The following is a 24,255-nucleotide window of genomic DNA, read 5'->3' on the forward strand; positions in this document are numbered from 1 at the left end:
ATCTCCTTGGAGATCCCTCACCTCCACTTGCAGCTCGCCTATATCATCCACCGACCAGGCTTCATCATCATTGTCATAATTGGGCACAGTGCTGAAGCTGCCAGCCCGCTGCTCATGAGTGATACCACATTCAGGCAGGTTCTCTACAGACCGTGTACTCCGAATTCGGTTTTCAGGAATCCGGGCAGGAACACTAGTTGTGTCGAAGTTTTCACATTCAAGAACTTCCACGTAGATCAGGTAGGGAGCCTGGGGGGGGAGGGGGGATGAGAGCATGTGCCATTACCTCCCTATTTAAGTTCTACTGACACAGTTCTTCCTGTTCAAACCGTCTTCAGCAGTCCAGTATGACCATGGACAACATGCACTGGTAGGAACGTGTACTACATTTGGGTAAAGGGTGCACACGCTTTCTGAGCTTATCATCAGGGCTTCAGAAGACCCATGCACAACTGCAAAAAACTGTTCCAACTATCAATGACAGTCTTTCAGAGAGGCCTAAAAGCTCTGTGGGCTCATGCTAAAGTCAGGGCCCAGGAAGGCAGACACAAAAACTGGATAAAGTGAGATGCATGTCAAGGAGAATCCTATTTTTCAATACTTCCTCTGAGAGAATATGGACCATGAGGACCATCTCATCATTCTAGAAAGCAGACAAACATAGCTTATTTTCCCTAGTATGAATTGGGAGTGGGAGTATTTCTTTCCTTTCTGCCCACTCTGATCAAAAATGTCTTATAAACTTTTTCCTTTACATATATGGTGGTTATGCCTGGATAGCCTAAAAGTTAGAGAAAGGCTGGAGGAGGTACCAAAAGGAGGATAAGGAGTAGGTGAAAAGCCACTCTTCCTCAATATGGCACAAGGTAAACTGAAATCATTAGGCTACTTTGGTCCATAAAAACAAGACTCAAGAAGTTGGGCAGGAGGGTTCTCAGGTTCTCAGCATCACAAGAGCAATGAAGTAGAGTCACCGTTAGCATATGCACCATAAACTAAAAAGGTCTCTAGCATACCGGTAAGGAGCAATGCCTGAGCAATCATGGGAATGCTGACAGGTGAGAGGAAGGGTCTGGGTGAGAGCTTCTTACCTTATCCTTGGAATTGAGGACAACAGCTTGTGTGTGGGGCACACGGACCACGTGGTGGTCAAAGCCAGCCGTGGGAAGCCAGACTCGGGCAGGGAGCTTATGGTTGAGCAGGGAAAGCTCCGAGATCAGCCTTTGTGTTTTTTGCTCTTTAGTGGGGAGCGTGGCTAGCCGTTTGCCGATTGCCATCAAGGACTTGATGAATTCTCGCTCAGGGGCCAGCCGGACAGGCTACAGAGGGTTGAGATTAAACCAAAGATGGTAAAGGAAACATTGAAAAAAGTGGACTATCACTCTTATTTCTTTATGGCCAGGGCCCCTAGTATTTAAAGAACCGCAGGAAAGGAGCTACCTTTGGCCATGATAGGAGTTTCCACCCTACTTTTCTCAACTTGAATTGGGAAGAACACATCCCTTTCTGAAGGCTACTTCCTGGGGACTCAAGATGACCTGAACACAGCTCACTGGGACAGAATTCTTTCCTTGGACCTGAGTCACCAAACACTACCCCAAGCCTTAAGTACAGGCAAGGGGACAAGGTCTCAAAAAGCCATCCAGGACCTAAGACAGAAGAGCTCATCCCATCTAGATCCTTCCTCAGGCTGGAGCTATACTGAGGGCCTCTGCCAGCCCCCAAAGTCTAGGGTAAGGGACCTAAATCATTATTTCCCCTTCAGAGAAGGAAGATGCTCGTCACCCCAAGACTTCTATTGATAGAAGTCTCCATGGCACACACCCCAACCATCCCACATTCTTGTAAGGGCTAAGTGCACATGCAGGGGATGAAAAGATGATGAGCAAACTGTGTTAATGAGAGCATAATCCACATGAAAAGAAAAGCAGGTGGAAGGTGGTTTGCATAGGAGGATGGAGAAAGCAATAGCTCCTTTTAGCTCTTGGTGGCCCTTCTAAAGGCCTGTCTCTAGCAATTTCTCCTGGGGTTCTTCTCTTCCTCTTCCTTTCAGAGACTAGGCTCCCCATTTGAGTTCCCTGAGGTAAGCTTGGTTCCTCTTGTCAGGTATTACAGCAGTTCCCAGAAAGGTCAAAGCCAAGTCTGGAGACTAAGGTAGGGTGGGGAGAAAGATGGACTCAGATAGACATGAAGAAGAGCTCTATTAGTCTGTCTATGACAGGGACCCTTTACCAAGATAGCCACTAAGCTGGACAGAATGGTGTACACCTATAATCCTAGTACCCTGAAAGTCAAGGCAAGGAAGATCACAAGTTGGAGGCCACCTTGGACTATACAGCAAGAACCTGACTCAAACAAACAAAACCCCCATACAATGGGCATGGTGATCCACATTCTAGTACTTGGGAGGCTGACACAGAAGGACTGCCACAAATTCCAGGCCAACTTGGATTAGTGATTACTAGGTCAGCCAGTACTACATACCAAAACCCTGTCTCAAAACAAAACCATATCTCATCCTGTCTCCTCAGCTACATAGAACATCTCTTCTTTATACTCTTCTTCTTGAAATAAAATTTCACTTATCAGGATTTTTCTCTCCCTTTCTATCTCTCTCCTTCTTTCTTTCTTCCCTCCCCACCCCTCTCTTTTTCTTTCTTTGTGAGAGTATCTTGCTATGTAGCTCTGTCTGGGGTGGAACTTGCTATGTAGACTAGGCTGGCCTTGAACTCACAGGAATCCTCCTGCCTCTACCTTCTCAGTACTAGGATTAAAGATGTGAGCCACTACACCAAGCTTGCTTATTTTTCTGATTCGAAGTGTTTACCCCTTACTGCTCATTATTTCTTTTTAAAATATTTATCTATCTTATGTGTATGAGTACACTGTAGTTGTTTTCAGACACACCAGAAGAGGGCATCAGATCCCATTGCAGATAGTTGTGATCCACCATGTAGTTGCTGGGAATTGAACTCAGAAGCTCTGGAAGAGCAGTCAGTACTCTAAACCACTGAGCCATCTCTCCAGCCCCAACTTACTGCTCATTATTACAAAAAAGAAAAAAAGAAAGAAAAAAAAAGAGAGAACATCTTTTTTTTCTTTCTCCCCCTTTTTTTGAGATTAAGAACAAACTTTATTCAAGACTTCTTTTGTTAAATGACAAAAGAAGTTTTTTCTTTTGTAAAAAATGACTTTGAGAGCTTGATACATGAGTATACAGACTATCGTTTCCACCTTCCCAAATCCCTCATACTCCCCTTTGAAGTCATTATCTCTTTTATAATAAATACCATTTTTAAAAAAGTAGATTTATTCAGAGTTTGGACACACTGGGAGCAGAAAGTATCAGTTTTTCCCCCCACCTTTTTTGTAATAGTTTACAATATTATAGAAAAGATGAAACTATTAGGCTTGGAAATTGTTTTTGTTTTTGAGACAGGGTCTCACTGTGTAGCTCTGACTGGCCTATCCATCAAACTCACAGAGATCTGCCTGCCTCTGCCTCTGTATGTGCTGGGATTAAAGGCACATACCACCACATCTGGCTAATTTTTTAAGAAATTATTTATGTGTATGGGTGTTTGCTTACATGTATGTCTATTACCATGTGTATGCAGTGCCCATGGAGACAAGAAGAGAGCATCATTCCTCTGAGACTGGAGTTACATGTGGTTGTAAACCACCATGTGAGTGCTGGAAATCAAATCCAGGTCTTCTGCAAGAGCAATCAGTGCTCTTAACCCCTGAGTCTCTCCAGCCCCTTATTCTTGATTTTATACAGATCGTACTAAGTCTAATTAGTATTGTGCATACGTGCAAGTGTTTAATGCTGACCAGAGAGCATTAGGAAACCTATCATGGTGCTCATTCCAGAGAAAATGGATTCATTCTATCTCCCCCAGCAGCTACTGACTGCTGGGAGCTCTTCATCTAGGAGTGGGGCCTTGTGAAGTTTTTCCCACCCAGAACCTTCTTTTGAGCACTGAACAAGACCATGTTCATCTGTACATGCAGAACAGTCAGGGTGCAAAGAAACCTCACAGCCTCCACTCTGTGATGGGGAGGTGGGCTGGCTTAAAGCCCTGCCCAGCAGTGAGGAAGGGAAGCTTTAAGGACAGAGATTAAAGAGAAAAAGAAAATAAGATGGAACTGGACTTCAAAGATCTCTAGAAATATCCTGGGGGCTTAACACAGCAAGAAAAGAATGAGGCCCTAGGTTCCCTCCCAGAAAGAGAGAGGGCTGGGAGTGGGATAGAGCTAAAGATTCATGCCTTTATCTTGATCCCCAAATCCATCCACTCAGGTGGCAAAGGGTCATTGTCCCAAGGGCCCTCCACCCCAATCAATTCATAGTCATTGCATGTAGAAAAAGCAGAATTCTTTTCCATTCTCAAATCAGCCTTTCAGTTGTAGACCCCTGTTACCTAACCATGCTGGATATGACCCCAGGCCTCCAAAAAAGAGGCTCTGCCACACGGGAGGAGAAGGGATCATGATTAAAAGAGGATCATACAGGAACTAGAAAACAGATTGGGTAGACAAAGAATAAAATGTTAAAAAAAATGTTTTTTAAATCATCCAAACTCCCAGAGGGTCCAGCATTTCCTCTCACGTCTTTGCCCAGGAACAAGGTCCAAGACCCTGTAGGACTAGAGGGTCATGGGTTAGTCCAGAGAGAATAAGAAGAGAGAACAGGGATTAAGGGATATCCTGGGCAGTGAGCTAGGGAATGGGAAGAACTCAGACCTAGAAGAAATGAAGTTAAAAAGGAAAACCAGTTGTGGGAAGGTAAAACTTTCCCTCAGGCCAATTCCTGTTTGTTTTTGGAGTTGGCTCAACCAGCACAGGGTCTAACATTGAGAAAACTGAATAAATATTTGATGGGTTGATGGCAGAAGCCATAGGGAAAGGGTTCTTGGTGGGAGAAATGGGATACTGGAGATTTTTGCCAAGCAGTCCTTGGCTCTAATTCAGGAGTAAATTCTACCTCTCCCAGCTGTTTGCTCCAGAGACAGAGGAGCTAGGGCTAAGCAGCACAACATTCCAGCTGCTGTCTGTGAGCAAAAGATCAGCTGAGCCTGTCTGGGCCTGAGCCTGTCAGGGCACTAGCAAAGCTCAGGGGGAATGCCTCCAGGTCTCAAAGCCTGGCAGGGAGATACTAATCTCTAGGAATCAAAGGGGTCTTCACTGGTCATAGAAGACATGGGACGGAGAGGAAATGCGGCCACGTGTGGAGCCTGCCACCCAGTCCCAGCCTGGCCCCACTTACGGAACTGAATGAATTATCAATACTCTCGGTGCTGGAGGAGAGCTCCTGGGAAAGGGCCAGAGGGCAAGGGGAAAAAGGGGTGGGGTTGGGGGGGAGGGAAAGAGACAAAGGTAAAGAATTTAGCTCCAACTTAGTTCATAACTGCTTCTCTTGTGCAGCTAAATCTTTCTGCTTTAGTGAAAGACAGTCAGTCTGGAACTGCCAGTTGCCCAGAGTCTAGATATCTGTGGGATGTTGGAAGGCCAGCTTAGACCTTGAGATCAAAAGCTGAAGGCCAAGGCACTTTCTGTTTTGTTTTATCTTCTGTTCTTGCCTGAATAAATCTTCCTTTTAGATCAAAATCCTAGAGCTGTATCCCCAGTGCAGGAACTGCCTGGCTAAGGCTCACTTCTTTCAGACCACTCACATGCCTTCAACCAACCCCTTCCTTGTGGGGACAACCACAAACTGCAAGACCCCTATGGTACAAAGTCTATGTTGTTGTAGCTTCTTGGTAATCTCAGGAAGAGCTAAGCTTTCAGGTGTACATATCTTCTCTCAGTCAGCCCTGTGATCACCCGAGGAAACCTAATCCCAACCCTAAACCTGTGTGACAAAGGGCATCCCAAACCCATGAGCCTGAAAGCTGTGAGCTGGATGCTCAAAAACTGTACTAGTCTTATATCTTCCAAACCTCCACAGGCTTCCTGTCAGGCTACTGCACATGTCACTAAATATCTATTTTTGATGTATGTCGGACAATTAGATCCTAACTAAATCCATCTGAGAAAGCTAATTAGCAGGGCAGTGGCAATCTTGATTCCAGCCCAAAGTCTAGATCCCAATAATGTAAACATCACCCCAGCTGAGGCAGTAACACATGCCTGTAATCTCAGTACTTAGGAGGCTGAGGAAGATGCATCAAGAGCTCAAGGCTAGCCCAGGCTACATACTGAGTCTTTTTTAGAAAACAAACAAAAAATTACAAAATAAACAACATCCTTCTCCTGTGTTAGCTGGTATCTGGGAACAAAGTAAGGGGCAGCTCATTCAGTAATTGTGGAGCAGTACTCATGTACTGGGCCATCCATCCTGGGTTCTATGCACTATGTCCTATCAGGACAGGCAGCAGGAGCAGAGCAGGAAGGAGGGACCTAGACTAAGGCAAAGTCTTGAGAATTTTAAGAGCAAGAAGGCAGTGCGCATTGCACTCTATTCTACAGTTAGCATTTCAAGCCACTGTTAATTCAATTCTGTGACTGAAGTTCTTGACAGAGGCAGTACATTTGGGTTTTCCTCTAAGAATCTAGGCAGAAGAGCATTTGCAGGATGTAGCCACACCTGGAAACACCCTGTAAAGGCTACAACTCTTCTACTTTGGGTAGAAGTGGGAAGGAAAGAGGCAATGAGGATGGCAGAATCTGTTATAATCTGCTGGTCCATTTTCTATACTTATGCTAGTTGGGGAAGAATAAAGGCAGAAGATTGGCTTTAGCTGACTCTCTCCCAGACAGGCCCCAGTGGACTCATTAATGTCCATGGCAAGCAATAGGATCTCACGATCTGTTCTCCTCCTACTCCCTAGGCCTGAGTCACTTGTACTGAGTCAGCTTCAGGGAGTAAAGCTGAAGCCAAGAGCTGACATCACACCCTTATCAGGCTGGAAAGCCTTCCAGTGTGACATGCAGCAGATTTCTCTGTACAAAGGTTACAGTCCTGAAAAGACAAAGCTAACCTCTTTGGAGTGTCATTATGAAGGGGAGGATGTGATTAAGGGTTGGTACCTAAATCACTCTCTGATTCTTGTGTCACCCTGCCAACTCTATGCCAAAATATTTATCATTTGGCTACAAATAGGAAAAATGAGGCTGATAAGAACTGCTTTAGAGGGGTGGGCTTGGGTGTGTATGTGACTCTGTGGGAACATAAAGGAATCCTCGTAAGAACATGGAAATTTCTGTGAGATCTGACCAATGAAGAAGAGTTTTGTAGGAAGACTCCAGGCAGAAAGTAGCCCTGGGCCTCTTTTCTTCCCGAGCCCCCACTTCACTTTTCTGGAGCTCCTCCATAGTGGGAGGAGCATGGGATTAACCAGAACCCACAAAGACAACTGAGACTGGGAGCACAGTGTCAGGGCACATCCAGAAATTCTCCTTTAGATTTTTTTGCTTGGGCTTTAGAAAAAATTGTCGTTCATTTTAGTAAGGCATGTGTATACTTACTGCTTCCATAAACTTTTCAATCAAGACATACACTAACTAGAACCTTATATTGGAGCTCTGGTGTTAAATTTTATCAGTTCCTAGTCCAAGAACAGCATTTATCCTCCATCCTTTTGCACACTGTACAGGGATAACAGCTAGTTGTTTAGTGAATGCATGTTTCATATAATGAAAGAAGAAAGGAAAACCAATTCCCTTGGCATCTCAAGCACAAAGGTCATCAAAATATCAAAAGGGACTGGCAGAAATTCCTGAGTCTCCATGCCTAGAAACCTTGTGGTATTTATGTTTATGTATCTGATTTCCCAAAGAGCCTCAGTGGAGTTAAGTGTCTCACTGTCAGCATCAGATAACCCAGAAGGGCCTCAGAAAGTGCTATCTTTTTCCTTTCCTGGATCTAGTAACCCAAGAGGAGCCAGGTGGAGAAGAAAGGCAACTGGAGAACCCACCCTAGAGATTTAAACACTCATAGAATACCTGCCTCTCAGAGCCATCCATAATCCTGCAGCAGAAGTTAGATGCATAGAAGAGGGACCCCAGACCAGCACAGGGTAAGAAAAACCCTAAGGCCTCTGCTTTTCTGGTCCTAAGATGCAGACTAAAAAATAGATACAGGGAAAAGTCAAGCCAGACAGGAGGCACCAGTGAACCCCTCCCAGAAGCACACTCACTCTGACCAGGTCTGATCTTACATGAGACAGCTTCCAGAGAAGCTCAAGCCCTTTAGGACCTCAGTTCCACCACTATCTGGATTCTTCTTGCTCTGCAGCAACCTCCCTTTCTAGACCCTGGACTCTACCGCCAAGCTAAACAGAAATGGAAACAGGCTGATCTAGCTTAAACAGCTTAAGCTTTGTCTGTACATGGATGTGGAAGTGTAGGTTGTCACATCCTGGGCTCTTCTCCTTCAATGACCTCTTACAGCTGGGATCTGGGGAAGCAGATGCTGAGAAATAACCTACGCAGCTCAGCAGAGTGAGTATGAGCATGAGCCATGGACTGGGCTCCTGGTCTAATAGTCACTACTGAGTGGCCTTAGTAGTCATTTAACTTCTCTAAGCCTGGTCCTCACTGGTAAAATCACAGCACTTACCTGTGTGGTTGTGTGGATTCCATGTACATTATCTGGCATGCTGCCCAGCATATCAATGGTCAATAATGTTGGCACATTTAGCTTTAGTATCATTAAAATATAATAAAATACATTTCCTGGGTGAACAAGCTCTGAACTTCCCTTGCCTACTGCATTTCCTTTCTCTAACTACGGACATCCCTCTGTTTGAAAGAAACTCCTCAAGTATTAAATATGTAGGTAGTTTACACCACACAGAGTAGGTGCCAGGACATGGGCATATGCATTCCAGTGGTGCAAAGTCTTCATTTTTTTTTTTTTTTAAATCCTTTCTTTCCTAGGCTTGGCTGGCAACCAGGACTAGAGCCTGCCAAAAGTAAGCCAGAGGTGAGGACTGGAGCACAACTGTCTGGGACATCAGGCCACGGAACTTGGTTATCTACTGGGTACCTCTTCCCACTATTTTTCTAGATGTATAGTGGAGGGTGCCACTAAGCTACTGACTACTCACTTCCTGCTCGGTATCACAGGTTAGATACCTTGCTGCTGCTGAACTTCCTTTTCTCAGCTTCATGTCATCCAGTAGGCATTAGATTTACTTTGCCAAAGCTGTTTCTCTCTGCCCTTTTTATACATCTCAAAGGAAGGCAGGCTGATACATTCTGCTGAGGTCTGAGGCCTGATTGGTAGAGAATAAATCTATGCTAACAAAAAGTAGGAGCTTTGGGGAGTGAGGGAAAAGAATTATGAGGAATGGCCAGAAGAAGCTGATGTTCTAGTTAGCATCCTCTCTCTCCCAGCATATAGAAAGAGGACAGTTCCTTTTCCTTCCCTGTGGTGGCTGCTGTGATCTCAGCTAGGACAGGTCTCAAGTAGCGTGCATCAGGTCTGTGTCACAGTTCTTAATATGTGGTTAATGGAATGACAATGCCATTTAGTGAAATCAACCCTGGACAAAGTCAAGAGTATCAGCCTTGCCATTAGTTTGATGACCTGAGGCAAGTCACTTTATCTCTCTTGTCTCTGAATTTTTCCTGTGTAAAATGAGGCCATTGGAATACATGAATTCTAAGGTCTTTTTCCATTCTAACATTCCATGCTTCTATACGTGAAATGAACGGAGGAGAGGACAGAAAGTAGAGTGACCCCACAGAAGATATCCTGTCTTCACGTGACCCTCAAACACCTTGCCGAGCTGCTCCTCCCCCCAATTTTACCTCATCTTCATTCTCCACTTTAGGGTTGCTGGCTGTTCGTTTCAGGTTGCTGCTGAGACTTATGCTGGCTGTAGCATCCGACTTAGAACGCTGGTGAGTCCTTTTAGAGGGAGACAGCCCTGTGTCAGGGGCCGGGCTTAACGTTGGCAGCTCCCTCTTTCGGTGAGCTGGCTTCAGCTCATCTGAGAGGATTAGCTTCCGTAACTTGGTCCCTCGGGAGTGTCGTTGGGTGGAAATGTGCATGTCTGAAGAGTAGGCCCCAAGCAACAGGGCACACTGGAGGGAAAAGTTGATGCTCTGGCGACAACGGTGGACTATGTAGGGTTTAATGGCATCGCCCACATCCTCATCCATGTGGATATACATGTTAAGCAACTGGGGCAAGTAGAAGTCCACGTCCTCATTTCGAAAGCAGAAGAGCCGGTTGCCAATGTAGGCTTGCACTCCAGGCTCCTTGGAGTTATACAAGTATGAAATGGCCATAGAGATGTCAAATAGTTTTGACTCAAACAGCCTCAGGAGCCAAGACTGTTTGGCTGAGTTGTTCTGTCGTCGTCTTCTTGCTCCTTTGGCTGTGCCAGAAGCCACACTAGCCCCCATCTCATCTTCTTCCTCCCTGATCTGGGCAGGTGGATCATCTAGGCAACGGATCTCATTGTCCACACCATCCCCATTAATCAACTCCAGCGGGGTGCCTTTGCTAGAGATGGTTACACCCCCATGCAAAAGCTTGACTTTCTCCAGTACCTCCTGGCAGGCCTTCTGGGCCACTTCAGGGTCAATCACTGACAGTTCCCCGACCCCCTCCGTGATGACGCTTAGTAGGGTACCCCCGTTATTCCCTGATGGGCTAGAAGTAGGCTCAGAAGTTGGCTTCAGGGTGGCAGGCTCCACTACCATGTCTCCCATGGCTACAGCCAGACTTCGAGCTTCCAGGCTAGAGGAGGGAGGGAGAAGAGAAAGGGACACATACACACACTGGTTAGTGTTATCATCTTCATTCAGGTCTTTCACTTACCATGAAGCCTGTTCAAGCAATTCCTCCTTCAACATCAAATGAAGTCATCTCAACAGAAATCTGCCCTCACTACCTCCCCACTTCTGATCACTGCGTTCATACATATTCACAGTAGCCTTGGTTCTTCTTCTTTTTTTTTTTTTAAAGTTTTTATTCATTTATTATATGTAAGCATACTGTAGCTGTCTTCAGACACCCCCTTAGAAGGCATCAGATATCATTACGGATGGTTGTGAGCCACCATGTGGTAGCTGGAATTTGAACTCATGACCCCTGGAAGAGCAGTCAGTGCTCTTAACCACTGAGCTATTTCACCAGCCCTTGGTTTTTCGATTGTATGTGAAAATGCTATTTTACATGAGGTATGTTAAGACAGTCTGACAAATTTTTCAGTATACTGGGAATCAACTCGAGTCTTACTCTCTTTTCTTTAAATATTTTTTTCTTGCTCTTCCTGTGTCACCTTCAAATGCTCGTGGTGATACTTTTCCTTTTCTTATTTAAGCTGTATCTCCTTATTTCATAACATATATCAGACACAGGTCCTTTGCCTCTCCCCCAATTTAGTATCAAAGCTGTTACTGTCTTCTCAGTCTTACTCTATTTCCCAGGCTGTTCTTAAACTTGTAGCAATTCTCCTGCCTCAGCCTTCCAAGTACTGGAATTATAGGCACCAGTTACCACTCTATGTTTTGGTTATAAATATTTTCCTTTTCAGACTCAAAGAATCCAGGGAATAAGAGCCAGCAAGTACAATACTAGGCTTCACTTAGTAGAAAGCATCTCTAAAACAGCCAGCCAGCCAGCCATCATCAACCATGCAGAAGCTGCACCATTTTCTTCACATCTGGCTTCCTAACACCATACCCATGCTGTCTATAAGCCACACAAATATAAATACACTATGTATCTTCTGTCTCGGCTTCCTCAACTGCAAACTGAGGGAAAAGTACTTACTTCACATTGCTGCTGTACATAAGACAAGCTGATGTGGATGAAAGGATTTAACACAGTTCTGGTACACAGCAGTACTCTAGTATTCAACACTGCTAGCTAAATTGTAACCCCATAAAAGGTTAATAAACAGCATGTGCATAGATACTATTATTCTACAAGGGATGAGAATTGCATTAGCCATTGTGACTCTTGAAAAAATTATGACCACCTTTCCCTACCCCTTACTGCTCTCCCCACTGTCACCTAAAAGCTCTAGAAACTGGAAGAGTTCTAAGAAGACAAAAAGAAATCAGGACTCCGGATGAACTTGTAGAAGTAGTCAGAGAATGCTGTTGATAAAAGCCACTGCCTCAGCGGATTTCTAAGTTTGAGGCCAGCCTGGCCTACAGAGTGAGTTCTAGTATAGTCAGGGCTATACCGAGAAACCCTATCTCGAACAACAACAATAAAAAAAGCCACTGCCTCTAAGAGTAGCCTTCAGAGTGTCACCAAACCAGGTCAGGAGAATCAGCAAAAAAAACAGGAGGGGATTTTGGAGTGATTCAGATTGGGAAAATAAGTCTAGAATATTTTGTCAGGTGATCTTGGCTTCAGAATCTGGGCATAGACATCAGTAAACTCAGAATCCTCTTCCCAAACAAGCAAAGAACGTCTAATGTGCACTTCAGAAGAAGGAGAGGCATTTGTAGAACTAGAGAAAGTCATTTCTAAGTATTAGTGACATTATCCTTTGTTCTAGTGAGGCTGAGCTATCTATACTTTGGGTGGGAGAAAAAGGGTGTTCAGTATTTGGTTTTCTGGTCACTCTGAGGAATTTTTATTCATTTTTCCCCACAAGATAGGGGTCCCTGTGAATTTCCAGCTGGTCTTGAACTCACCATTCAGCAGGGGGATGATCTTAAACTTCTGAACTTCTTTCTGCCCTTACTTCCCAAGCACATATGCCTGTTTATGCAGTGACACGGACTAAATCCAGGCTTCATGTGTGCTAGGCATGCACTCTACCAACTAAGCTGCACTTCCAGCTGCAGACGCCCTGCTTCCTACCACCTTTCTTCCATGGCACTCATTTGTCCAGTATCACACAGTCCAGTTTCCTGCCACCCCAGCAGTCAGGACCAAAGCTGTACAGAAAGAAACTCTTCTACTCTCAGATACCAACAAAAAGGTATACTTTAGCTCATCTTTCTCCCAACTGTCAAGCAGGAAATGTATCTCTGCACTTCCTGATGAAGTGTGGGCTTCGTACCAGTAGGTAAGAAGAAGGTGATGTCCCTTCACTACACTCTGTCCCAGAGTTGGGCAGTGCCTCTGAGCAGCAGAACCATCATGGCTGCCTATATGTATCTGCCTGTAACCGCGACTGTGGATTGCACAGAAATAAGAAAGAAGCTTTTTTTTTTTTGTTTTTTTTTTTTTTTTTTTTTTGGTTTTTTGAGACAGGGTTTCTCTGTATAGCTCTGGCTGTCCTGGAACTCACTCTGTAGACCAGGCTGGCCTCGAACTCAGAAATCCGCCTGCCTCTGCCTCCCAAGTGCTGGGATTAAAGGCGTGCGCCACCACTGCCCGGCAAGAAAGAAGCTTTAATCACTCCCTGCTACAACTCGGTATGGCGCCCTCATGGTCACTTTACTTCAGCTGGAAAGCTACTTTCTAGGTCTTCTAGCCTCAGCCAATCCTGTTCCATTAACTCCTTCTCAGTGACTATATGCTTAGCTCATCCTTTTCATTTTTTTATTCCAGAGATTTCTAAATTACAAGGTTCCTAAAAGTACGCTTTTCAAAACCTTAAGGAGGTCTATTACTAGGTGAAGAATTGTAACCCCGGAGAGTCAGAGGCAGGAGGATCAAGAGCACAAGGTCATCCTCATTTACACAGAAAAGTTCAAGGCTCAGATTACATGAATCATCTAAAAACAAACAAAGCAAATATTTTAAATGGATTCTGAGAGTTTAACTTAGAAGTGGACTGCTTGCCTAACATGTACAAAGCCACGTTTGATCCCTGGAACCATTAATAAAACCAGCCATCCCCAAAACTTCCAAGTGAAATGAAGTTCTGTCATTCTCAAACACAAGAGTTCTTAGATGTCACCAGGAAATTCATTTTCCCTTTTCCAATTAATTGGAATTGTGCTTATTATTGACTCAGGAAGGCCAGTAAAGACTATCACCCTTCTATCCCATAGGCAAAAGAAGACAATTTCCCAGGGCTCAGCAGGGAACCCCATATCACAGTATTCAGAGTACTTCCACAGTGCACAGACTTTCTCACCTGTCTGAGAAACCAGATGATATCAACATGTCCAGAAAAGCCAGGCATAGGGCAGGTGAGGTAGGCTCAGTAGGTAGGAGCACTTGCTGTGCATGTAAGCTTGGTGGCCCAAGTGCCATCCTTTGAGCATAAGGCAGGAGAGAAGCAATCAAGTCAGGAAAGTCATCCTCTCACCTTCACATGCATGGGGTAGCATGTGTGTTACTGTGTCCACACGCACACAGACAAACAGACACACATACACACAGACACATAATTGATACATGACATTTCAGAAAAAGCAGGGCATGGTGGTATATGCCTGGAATCTCAGCAACTGGGTAGTAGAGGCAGGAGAAACTGTCAAAACAAAACTAAACCCAAAACCAAAAAAAAAAAAAAAAAAAAAAAAAAAAACCCAAAACCCAACAACAACAAAACCCCCCAAAAGTAGGGCAGATAGGCCCAACTTCTCTTTTATACAAGCATCTCTATGACTAGCTACTACCCGGTTCTTGGGGACTCAGGGATTGCCAATAGCAGAGGATTATAGGAGAGGATCAGATCATATTAGCAATTGAGATAACAGAATAGGGACTGAGATCTCTGCAAGCTCAAGGATCTGAATCTGATCCCCAGAACCCAAGGCAAAAAAAGCCTAGCATGAAGCATGGTAGCACACACTTGTGATCCCCAGTGCTGGGGAACAGACAAGCAGATCCCGAGGATTTACCAGCTAGCCAGGCTATCCTACTTAGTCAGTTGCAAAGTAAGGAACGCTTGTCCTTTTTTTAAGTTGTTGGTTAGCATCTGATGAACAACACCTGAACTTGTCTTCTGGCTTCCACATGTATGTGCACACACACTGTGTGCATGTCTGTAAAGAAATTTCTAGATTTGGTTAACTGAGGTGGGCAGATCCAAAATATAGGTGGTACCATTCCATTGGCTAGGGCCCCAGAGTTAGTAAAAAAGAGACAGTAAAGTGACCACAAACATTCATGCCTTTCTCTGTTCTTACTGCAGATACAACCAGCTGCCTCACACTCCAAACACTATGCTTTACCCACTGTGACGGATTGTAACCTCAAACTGTGAGCCAAGTAAATTCTCCTGAAGTTGCTTTTTTCAGGCATTATATGGTAGCAATGAGAAAAATAACTAATACAGTAGAGAAAGTCTAAGTATCAGGGGCATCCAGGTTACAGTAGTAAAAGCAGCTTCTAAAGAGGCACAGAAAGTAGCCACTATATGTTTTATGGGCCAAAGCAGTAGTTATGCCTACAGAGGTCTTTGCAAGGAATACTACCTCTTAACCAGGCTCTCTGCTTCAGAGCACCTTTTTTTTTTTTTTGGTTTTTCGAGACAGGGTTTCTCTGTGTAGTCCTGGCTGTCCTGGAACTCACTCTGTAGACCAGGCTGGCCTCAAATTCAGAAATCCGCCTGTCTCTGCCTCCCAAGTGTTGGGATTAAAGCCGTACGCCACCACTGCCCAGCACTTCAGAGCACCTTAAAAATTCTGTTTGCACAGAATTTAATGAAAAGTCTTGCCGGGCGGTAGTGTCGCACACCTTTAATCCCAGCACTTGGGAGGTAGAGACAGGCGGATTTCTGAGTTTGAGGCCAGCCTGGTCTACAGAGTGAGTTCCAGGACAGCCAGGACTACACAGAGAAACCCTGTCTCGAAAAAAAACAAAAACAAAAAAAACAAAACAAAACAAAACAAAAAAAGTCTTCATGAAAAGACTTACTGGTCCAGCCTCTCAGGAAAGATGGTACCAAGATGCAAATTAATGCCCTTACCCAATTACTATTATTACTTCTTCAGTCTTTTCCTTTCGTGATAAATATGAACCACTTCACACCAATCCTGTTGGCCTAACAAGCTCCCAAATTGTCATAGAACGGCTTTGAAGCATCATCTGATATACTGCTCTTCTTCCCAGCAGGCAGATCAGTTCAATTTCCCTTCCTTTTAAGGATCCTTTGAAATGGATCACAGGAAGTAGAGATAAGATAAAGGAGTCAATATCTTACAGTATGAGGTGGGTAGTAAAGGAAAACCAGCAAAAGTTCATGGGAAAGAGAGCCAGGGGGGCAGTGCACCAAGGGTCTAGTGCAGTAGTGGATGATTTGCCTAACACCAGCACCACTCTGGGTTCAATCTCCAGCAAACCCTACTCCAAATTAATGGAAAAGAAAGGCTCAGATACATTAGCTAAAGCTACATAAGTGTCAGGTTGAAAAACAAAATAATGTCATAATTACCTAAACAAGTATGAATCCTCTACAACCAAACCCTCTTCTTCAACAAAGGAATAGTCACAAGCATTTAAGTGAAGCTATGGTAATAAGCTTTAGATAGAAGTTTAAACTGAGATAATTAAAGTGGTGAGCTCTGACCTGAAGGGTGTGAACACAGATGAAGGGAAAGGGACTGTTAGTTTGATCATAAATCCTTGTAACATTATTGAATGTTACCAAGTGCGTGCAGTCCTTTAATAGTAGTTTTTAAAAAATAAGCCACTCTTCAAAAGGGACTCTATCATCCTAGGCTGCTTGCTCTGCTGTTAAGAAGTTCCTTATTGGGGCTGGAGAGATGGTTCAATGGTTATGACCACTGCCTGCTCTTCTGGAGAACCTGGGTTAGTTCCATGTGGCTTAAAACCATCTTTAACCCCAGCTCCAGAGGAACAGACATCTTTTCTGGCCTCTGCAGGCAACAGGCACATATGTGGTGCATGGCAGGCAAAACGGCCATGCACACAAAATGTTTTTCTTAAAAAACAAGTTCTGCCGGGCAGTGGTGGTGCATGCCTTTAATCCTAGCACTTGGGAGGCAGAGACAGGTGGATTTCTGAGTTCGAGGCCAGCCTGGTCTACAGAGTGAGTTCCAGGATAGCCAGGGCTACACAGAGAAACTGTCTTGAAAAGACCAAAAAAACCCAAAAAACACAAAACAAACAAACAAACAAAACAGGTTCTTTTCCATGTCTTAAGGTACAAAGCTTCAAGTACTCATCTTTCCCTTTTACCTTAATAGTAAAGGAAGAACGACTTCTCCATTTTTCCCTGAAGAAACTCTGGACTGAGCAGTCTAGCAAGCTCAAGCTCCACCAGGAACCAAGTATGCTTGTTCAAGGTCTCAAAGGATGGTGGCATCAGGGAAGAGGGCACTCTCAACTATAGCATAGGGGGAAGGGCAGTGGTCTCACAGCAGTTAGGTCAATATTGATCAAGCTGAGAACTCTGTGCAAGGCCATGCAGCAGGTATAAGCAGATTCCAACCAAACAGCCCAAGCCTGCTCCAGGAGCCCATGATGAGACTGACAAATGGTAAAGACAGCAACCTGTATTGCTCACCTTTCTCTGAACTAGCCCTTATGTGAGTTCCAAATGTGCTTAGACGAGGGCTTCTCTTTTCCTGTGCCAATATATTAGTGTTCAGCAAACATGTTCTCGCACAGTGTGGACCCAGATGAGAAGCAAGGAAACCAGGGGCCTTCTCCCGTAAGTGGGGCTCATCAGTAGACTGCACTCCAGGTGACTTCAGGGTACGGAGAGGTGGGCCAAGATGGTATAACTATTTTCAAACCTGAACAGGCCTAGGGCTGGAAGATGAATGGAGTGCCTGTGCCTTCTTTATTATCTCAGGCCAAGAGAGATGTGGAAGACAACGCAGCACTTGGATAGCTGCTTAGTTCCAGCATGGTCCAAGGCTCTTTTCCAAGGGCCCTTCTACAAACACATTTTCTGACCACAGAGTCTGGAGTTATGGATCAGGTACAAAAAAAAAAAAAAAAAGGCACAGATGGTCAACGACTTAATGTAGTGGAAGAAGGAAAGCAGAGCTGAAAAGCAGCGGCCAGGCAAGAGCCTGTGCGTCAAACCGGCTTACACTCATGGTCAGAGACCAGAGAGACCAAAACATCAAAATAAAGGGGAACTCTCAAGATGACAAAATCACTAGCAATAAATACCTTTTGTCTGAGAGCCTGCAGTGTTTTATAAATTAAAAAAGTACTATTCTTCCCCCAACAGACATCCTGCTATTAACCTATTACAGCACTGGTGCTTGCAGAATTGGCCATTTTCTCAAACGACCATTCTAGAGTTCAAGTGAGGAAGTTACAAGCTGAACCAAGGAGCCCTGACTCTGAACATACAGCTCTTTACACTGTCTTATGTTCCTTTTCCTAATCATCCCCCACCCGAGACATGCACACACACAACTTTATCTTAGGTCCAAATGCTTATGAAACTAACCAACACTAGTCCCTAAGCTTCAGTCAGGAAAGTAATGGTTCCCCTTAGCTCTAGACAGGAGTAGGAGATATAGTCTGTGATCTAACAAAATCCCAAAGTAAATAATCTAAAGCAAAATTTCTCACAACTTCATTCAGTTTCCATCCAGGCCCGAGCATCTCTTCTAGTGGCTGCTCTTAACACTCAACAAAATGTAATCTGATTGATAGAGACTTCTTTAAAAATTGCTTTATCTTTCAGAAACACCCATCTGTCCAGAAAAGCCTGAGACAGCTGAGGCACCCCCTCCTCTCACATTTTCTTCTTAGTTCAAGGTTTAGCCGATCTGAAGTCATGTGTGGAGATGAAGGGCATGACAGAGAACACCTAAAGACCACAGGGAAAACAGAGTTGAGGGAGACAACAGCAAAATCCTGGAGGTGTCAAAAGTTGGAAATCACTATCTGTAGGGGTATTCACGACAGATCTTATTCCTACAGGAAGCCCTCCAGAGGACTGGAGATTGAGAAAGGGGGAAGGGAAGCCAAAGACAGCTTCAGGTTATCATCAGGCACCCTAGAGAGGGGTTGAGGACTAAGGTCAAAGTAGATAGTATCTGGGTATGATGACAGTAGTCTGAGATCCTTTAAAAAGAAGGGAATAAACAACTCTTGGAAGCCAGGAACTGGGGGAGTGGGTTATGGTGAGGTAATGGAATCGGAAGCAGAAGAGAGGGACACAATCTATAGCTGAGGGAAATGAGAACTCTGTGCTGAGATTGCACAGCCTCGGAAGAGTGGGGCAAAATAGGAAAAGGGATAAAGGCGTAGTCCATGGAAAAGGCTTGTGAGCAGAAACACAAACGGCGAGGAAGGGCAAACATGGATGGATATTGTAGAAGGAGTCTAATGTAAAAAAGGTTCACGACTTAGAAAAATACTTAAGAACAGAGGCAACAGAGGTACAAAGTGTGTGTGTGGTGCTGGTGTGGAGGTGGAATCCACGGGGGCAGAGGGAGGGGCTAAACTGAAGAGGAAGCCAGAAAGCAGAGAAGACGACCCCGGGCCCGAGAGTAAAGGGTGAAGGACCTCAGGGTGCAGCTGCCACCAGGGGGGCAGTTTTGTAGTCGAACCCAGGTCGCAGTAGGCTGGGCGGGACAGGGTGGTAGAAGGACCCCCCACAGGCAAAGGCGACTCATGGGGGAGGAGCCGCTTACCTCCGGGGGACCCTCGCGGAGGGGGTGCAGGCGGTCGGGGTCGGACTGCCGACACCGCCGCCTCAGCAGCAGCGGCCGCTCCCGGGTTCCATTGGCCGCCTGCGCTTCCCTGACAGCGGCCGCGGCGGCTGCACCAGGCCCCGGCTGCCGGGCTGCCCGCGGCGCCGCCTGAAGGGGCCTTCACGCTACCTCAAGTTGGACCGGACCCCACTAACAGGACCCAAAATAACAATTCCTTGGCGCGTTCCGATGTGAGAGTCCCCTGGGCCCGAGCCTTTCTTCCCGGGACTTCCTTTCCTGCTTTCCGGACTGTGAGGACACTGTCGATGCCGTAGTAATCTGAGTCCGGTGAGCTGCCCGAGTCACGCCTGTTCAGAAAGGAAAAGGGGGCGGGGAAGAGCTTTTGGAAGCTAGGGAAGGAGCGGGGGTGGGGGCAGGGAGGAGGAGCTTATGGGAAAGGAAGGCCCAGTGTTTGAGGGCGGACCTAAGAGGCAGGCTTACTAAGGAAGCCGAGAGGGAAGTAGCGTGGGCAGGATCAGTGGAGGGATGTGGAGGTACTGATAGTTTACGTACTTCCAAAAGTATATCAACATGCAAATTATATGTAAACTATGAGTTTGCATAACACCGAGTTACCGTAATTGCCACAGTGGCTTTTTCTGCCTCTCCTATCCTATAGGATTCCCTTTGTAAATCAGCCAGTGGGACCCACGCTGGAGGGCCAGAACACAGACGAGAAAGAGAAGGGACGAAGAAAGGTGGACAATCATCTTCATTTTTCTTTTCCTACTCATCTTTAAGGACGTGCCATGAGTATGCCCCTGTAGCTTCAGGAATGGCCCAGTCCAACCGCCTCAATCTTTCACTGTTTCGCAGCACCACTTTGGGACAAGGTTCTGCTTCCGAGGTCACCCCAGCTTGTCGCCTCTGTTAAGGCTGGACAAGCCAGGTTAGGAAAGGTAAGTGAAATGACAAAAGCTAAGAGGGCCTGTTCCTTTTCCAAACGAAACAAAAATCACATGAAGCTAAACATAAGCAAGCCTCGTAGACCCCCACACGCTTTTCCTGAAACATTTCTTAGTATCTTACTTAGGCCCCTTGTAAAGGGTAGGTTCTTAATATTCTGGAAGCCGGCTGAAGTCTAGCTCTTAGATGTTATCTTCTCTGCGCTTATTGGCTGATTTGAGATCTTTGTTTCCTTTTTTTCCCCTTTCTTTCCCTTTCTTCTCTAGCTTCTTTCCCATCCCCCTTTTCCCTTTTTAAAGTCAGTATTTTTCCCAGGCTGCTTGTGATATTCCTTGGCTGAAGCCACTGGTCTGTAGAGTAGGTAGGAATATATCCACATGCCCCCAAGCTGGACTAAACCTCAGCTTCTGTATAATAATATTGACAATATTATAACACTATTTTAACAACAATAATATCTGATGTAGTAGCATTTTCTAAGGTTTGGGGGTGGGAAAAATCGAGAAAGCATAGGTTACAGTACTGCATGTCTGGTTTTTTTTTTTCCGTCAATAAGAAATTTACTTATTTTAAAAAAATCCAAATGCTGGCATTGTCCAGAAAATTTTAACAGGTTTATTTATAATTGTTATAAAGTTGAACTGTTGAAATGTGCTCACTGAAACATTTTGCTTGCATTAATGCTTTACATCTTGCATTTATATTAAAAATTCACACACAAATGAACGAGGAGAAACTGCCAATACCTGATTCTGTCCCCTATGTTTCCACTGGCAATCATATACTTAGGTACCTTTGACCCCATGGAGAAAATATCTAACATTCAGAACTACTGATAACAGGAAGAAGAGGAAAAAAAAATTTTTTGAGAATGAAATGTTTCCCCTCATAGTGGACTCGTAAGCACGCTTCCCGCGTATGCGGCGAGCTAGCTGGATATCTTTTGGCATAATTGTTACACGTTTGGCATGGATAGCACACAGGTTGGTATCTTCAAAAAGGCCAACCAGATAGGCCTCACTTGCCTCCTGCAAAGCACCAATAGCTGCACTCTGGAAGCGCAGATCTGTTTTGAAGTCCTGAGCAATTTCTCGAACCAGACGTTGAAAGGGGAGCTTGCGAATCAGAAGTTCAGTGGACTTCTGATAGCGCCTGATTTCACGGAGTGCCACAGTACCCGGCCTGTAACGATGAGGTTTCTTCACCCCTCCAGTAGAGGGCACCCCTCCAGTTTCGGGCAGTCTGCTTTGTACGAGCCATGGTATGGGCACCTTCTTACCCCCCTTCTCCTTCGGCTGGAGCTCGGCAAGCGAGAGGCGGCGCTGGCGTTAGAGAGCGGCAGCTGCATGTCTGTTATTGAGACAGATGAGTGATGAGGGATGTCCCTGCCTCTGTATTTAACTGAGGCAGATAAAGAGCTGAAGCTGAAAATAAAGGGCTGACAAGATGGCTCGGTGGTTTAGTGCTGTTGCTCTTACAGAGGACCCCAGTTCAATTCACAGCACCCACATGGTGGCTCACTTTCCATAACGCTACTTCCAAGGGGTCCGATGCCATCCTCTGACCTCTGTGGGTACCAGATACATACATACATGGAGGCAAAACATTCATACAGGTAAGATTAAGATTTTTATATATTTATTTTGGAGCTATAGCTAGAAATGACTGCATAAAATCTGCAGCAGGCACAAAAGTAGAACAAATGGAGTTCTCATTTGCTGGAGACATGGGGCAGAACTTTCTTAAATTGACACAGAAGGCCTGGCTGCATAGTATATGGAGGAAAGATGGAAGACTTGGTGTGAATACTGAAAGGTAGAACAGTATCCCGTGGGATAAAAACGAAAGAACATTCTAAGAGGGGGAAAAATCCAATGTGTACTGCATAATACAGATGGGAATCTTTTCAGAGCATGAGGACAGGACGAACAGGTAAGCTAGGCTAAGTAGAGGGTTGGCGGTGGCCACAGCAATGGAGGGTGAGCAAAGAGGAGCAACAGGAACCGAAGACAGTTAAACTCTGTCACTGTGGGGCTGGGCTGGGTCTACGTGACAGGACCCACAGTTCTTATCTTGCTTTCAACCAGCTGTATCAAGAGGTGGTGACCTTGTGGTAGCCTCGAGTTTAAAAGGCTATACATTCCTCCAAGACCTAGGATTCCATGGTGCCGTAAAAGCAGGCTTTGTTTTTTGGAGACAAGATCTCTTTACATTGCCCTGTCTGCCCTGGAAGACCAGGACATGGTCTGTCCATGTAGACCAGGCTGGCCTCAAACTCAGAGATTCCACTGCCTCTGCCTCCCAAGTACTGGGATTAAAGGGATGAACTACCATAGCCCAGCCAATGGTAATTCTTAACCAAATGAGGCCATTCCCTCATTACATACCAATATAGAATTAAGTCATTGGTAAGTAGAAAGTCTACTTGAAGATTTCTGTTGGAGGGTTGGAGAGATGGCTCAGTGGCTAAGAGCACAGACTGCTCTTCCAGAGGTCCTGAGTTCTTAAAAGATTGCTGGTTAGCTCTGTAGACTCAGGTGTAACTGTTCATTTATGGCTTTGTCTTCCTCCTTTTATCTGGAAAGTTTGGCTGTTTTGTTTACTCACTACTACATACATTGCAGCTTTCTTTCTACCTGTATTTTGACATTGTCCTTTGTTTCTGCAGTGTTGGGGATTGAATCTAGACCCTTACGCATGCAAAGCAAGTGCTATTCCACTAGGCCCTATACCAGCCCTGCTCCCTTTTTTTATCTAGGTTCTCAATAAGTTGCCCAGGCAGGTACTCAAACTGCAACTCCATCTCAGCCTCCCAAGTAGGTAGGATTAGAGGCCTAATTTTTAACTAGACTGAGCTCCTAAGGAAGTGGTTCTCAACCTTCCTAATGCTTCAGCTTTAACCCTTTAATATGGTTCCTCATGTTGTAGTGACTCCAACCATACAATTATTTTGCTGTTGTTTCTTGACTAATTTTGCTACTATAATGAATCATAATGCAAATATTTTTGGACACAGGTTTGCTTAAGGGGTGAAGACTCCCAGGTTGAGAACTGCTGTCCTATAGGAAGGGAAAGATTGACCTTTGAATTCTAAATACCCAAAGTTTTCACCACAGGAAAAAGTTCACATATGTCAATACAGCAATCAGAGTTCAGAGCAGGTTTGAGAATTTAGTAGGGCATAAGGGAGATTTACACAGTGTGAATGATTTCACTGATGCTTTATTTGGGAAAGTGTATTTTTCAAAAGTGAATAAATTTAAAATATTTTAAATCCATAGATTTGACTAATTTTTCTAATTCTGATTTGCCTTTTATTTTGTTTAAGCCTTAGTCCTATTTTGTTTTGTTTGGAAAACAAACAAACAAACAAACAAAAAACCCAAGATTTTGGCTAGGCATAGTGGCCTCCCAGCAGAGGTAGGCATATCTTTGTGAGTTCAAGAACAGCCTGATCTACATAGGTAGTTCCAGGATAAGCAGTTATAGAAAGAGACCCTGTCTCAAACAAAACAAGATCTCACTCTGTAACCTAGCCTGGCCTCAAATCTGAGCTTGTCCTACCTCAGCCTCCTGAGTGCTGGAATTACAGGAAGACAGCTTGGCTTCTCCTTGGTATACTTAAGTGTCAGATCATAAAACCATTAAAAGCATAGGAAATTATATTCCAACCTAATTTCCAAATAATTCAACCATGACAAATATATTCAGCACTGAAGCATAATATTTGTACTATTCTCTAAATTCCTTACCACTGAACCTCTTTTTGTGTGTGCACCAGTCCATGTGTTTGCTGGTGTGTGCACACATGTACTTCTAGAGACCAGAGGACAAGTTTTG

The 24,255-nt window shown here is 44.7% G+C and overlaps 1 protein-coding gene across 9 annotated transcripts in view; it reads right to left on the reverse strand.

The window, feature by feature from the left end:
* The window catches only part of Pi4kb (phosphatidylinositol 4-kinase beta), a 33,324-nt gene extending 13,327 nt beyond the window's left edge, over positions 1 to 19,997 (reverse strand). Inside the window, exons 1-5 of one of the 9 annotated variants that reach the window (XM_028789628.1) lie at positions 19,450 to 19,997; positions 9,760 to 10,696; positions 5,270 to 5,314; positions 1,092 to 1,319; positions 22 to 249 (exon numbers count right to left, since the gene is read on the reverse strand). In XM_028789628.1, the coding sequence (XP_028645461.1) occupies positions 22 to 249; positions 1,092 to 1,319; positions 5,270 to 5,314; positions 9,760 to 10,668 (1,410 nt within the window). In that variant the 5' untranslated portion in view covers positions 10,669 to 10,696; positions 19,450 to 19,997. Of the gene's footprint in view, positions 1 to 21; positions 250 to 1,091; positions 1,320 to 5,269; positions 5,315 to 9,759; positions 10,697 to 14,009; positions 14,222 to 17,351; positions 17,734 to 19,449 lie in introns of those variants that run through there. The other 8 variants (XM_028789626.1, XM_028789625.1, XM_028789624.1 and 5 more) reach the window with 8 other exon arrangements.
* Positions 19,998 to 24,255: the final 4,258 nt, after the last annotated feature.

Source organism: Grammomys surdaster, unplaced genomic scaffold (genome assembly GCF_004785775.1).
Source record: "Grammomys surdaster isolate TR1022 unplaced genomic scaffold, NIH_TR_1.0 125849, whole genome shotgun sequence".
Classification (NCBI taxonomy): Eukaryota; Metazoa; Chordata; class Mammalia; order Rodentia; family Muridae; genus Grammomys; species Grammomys surdaster.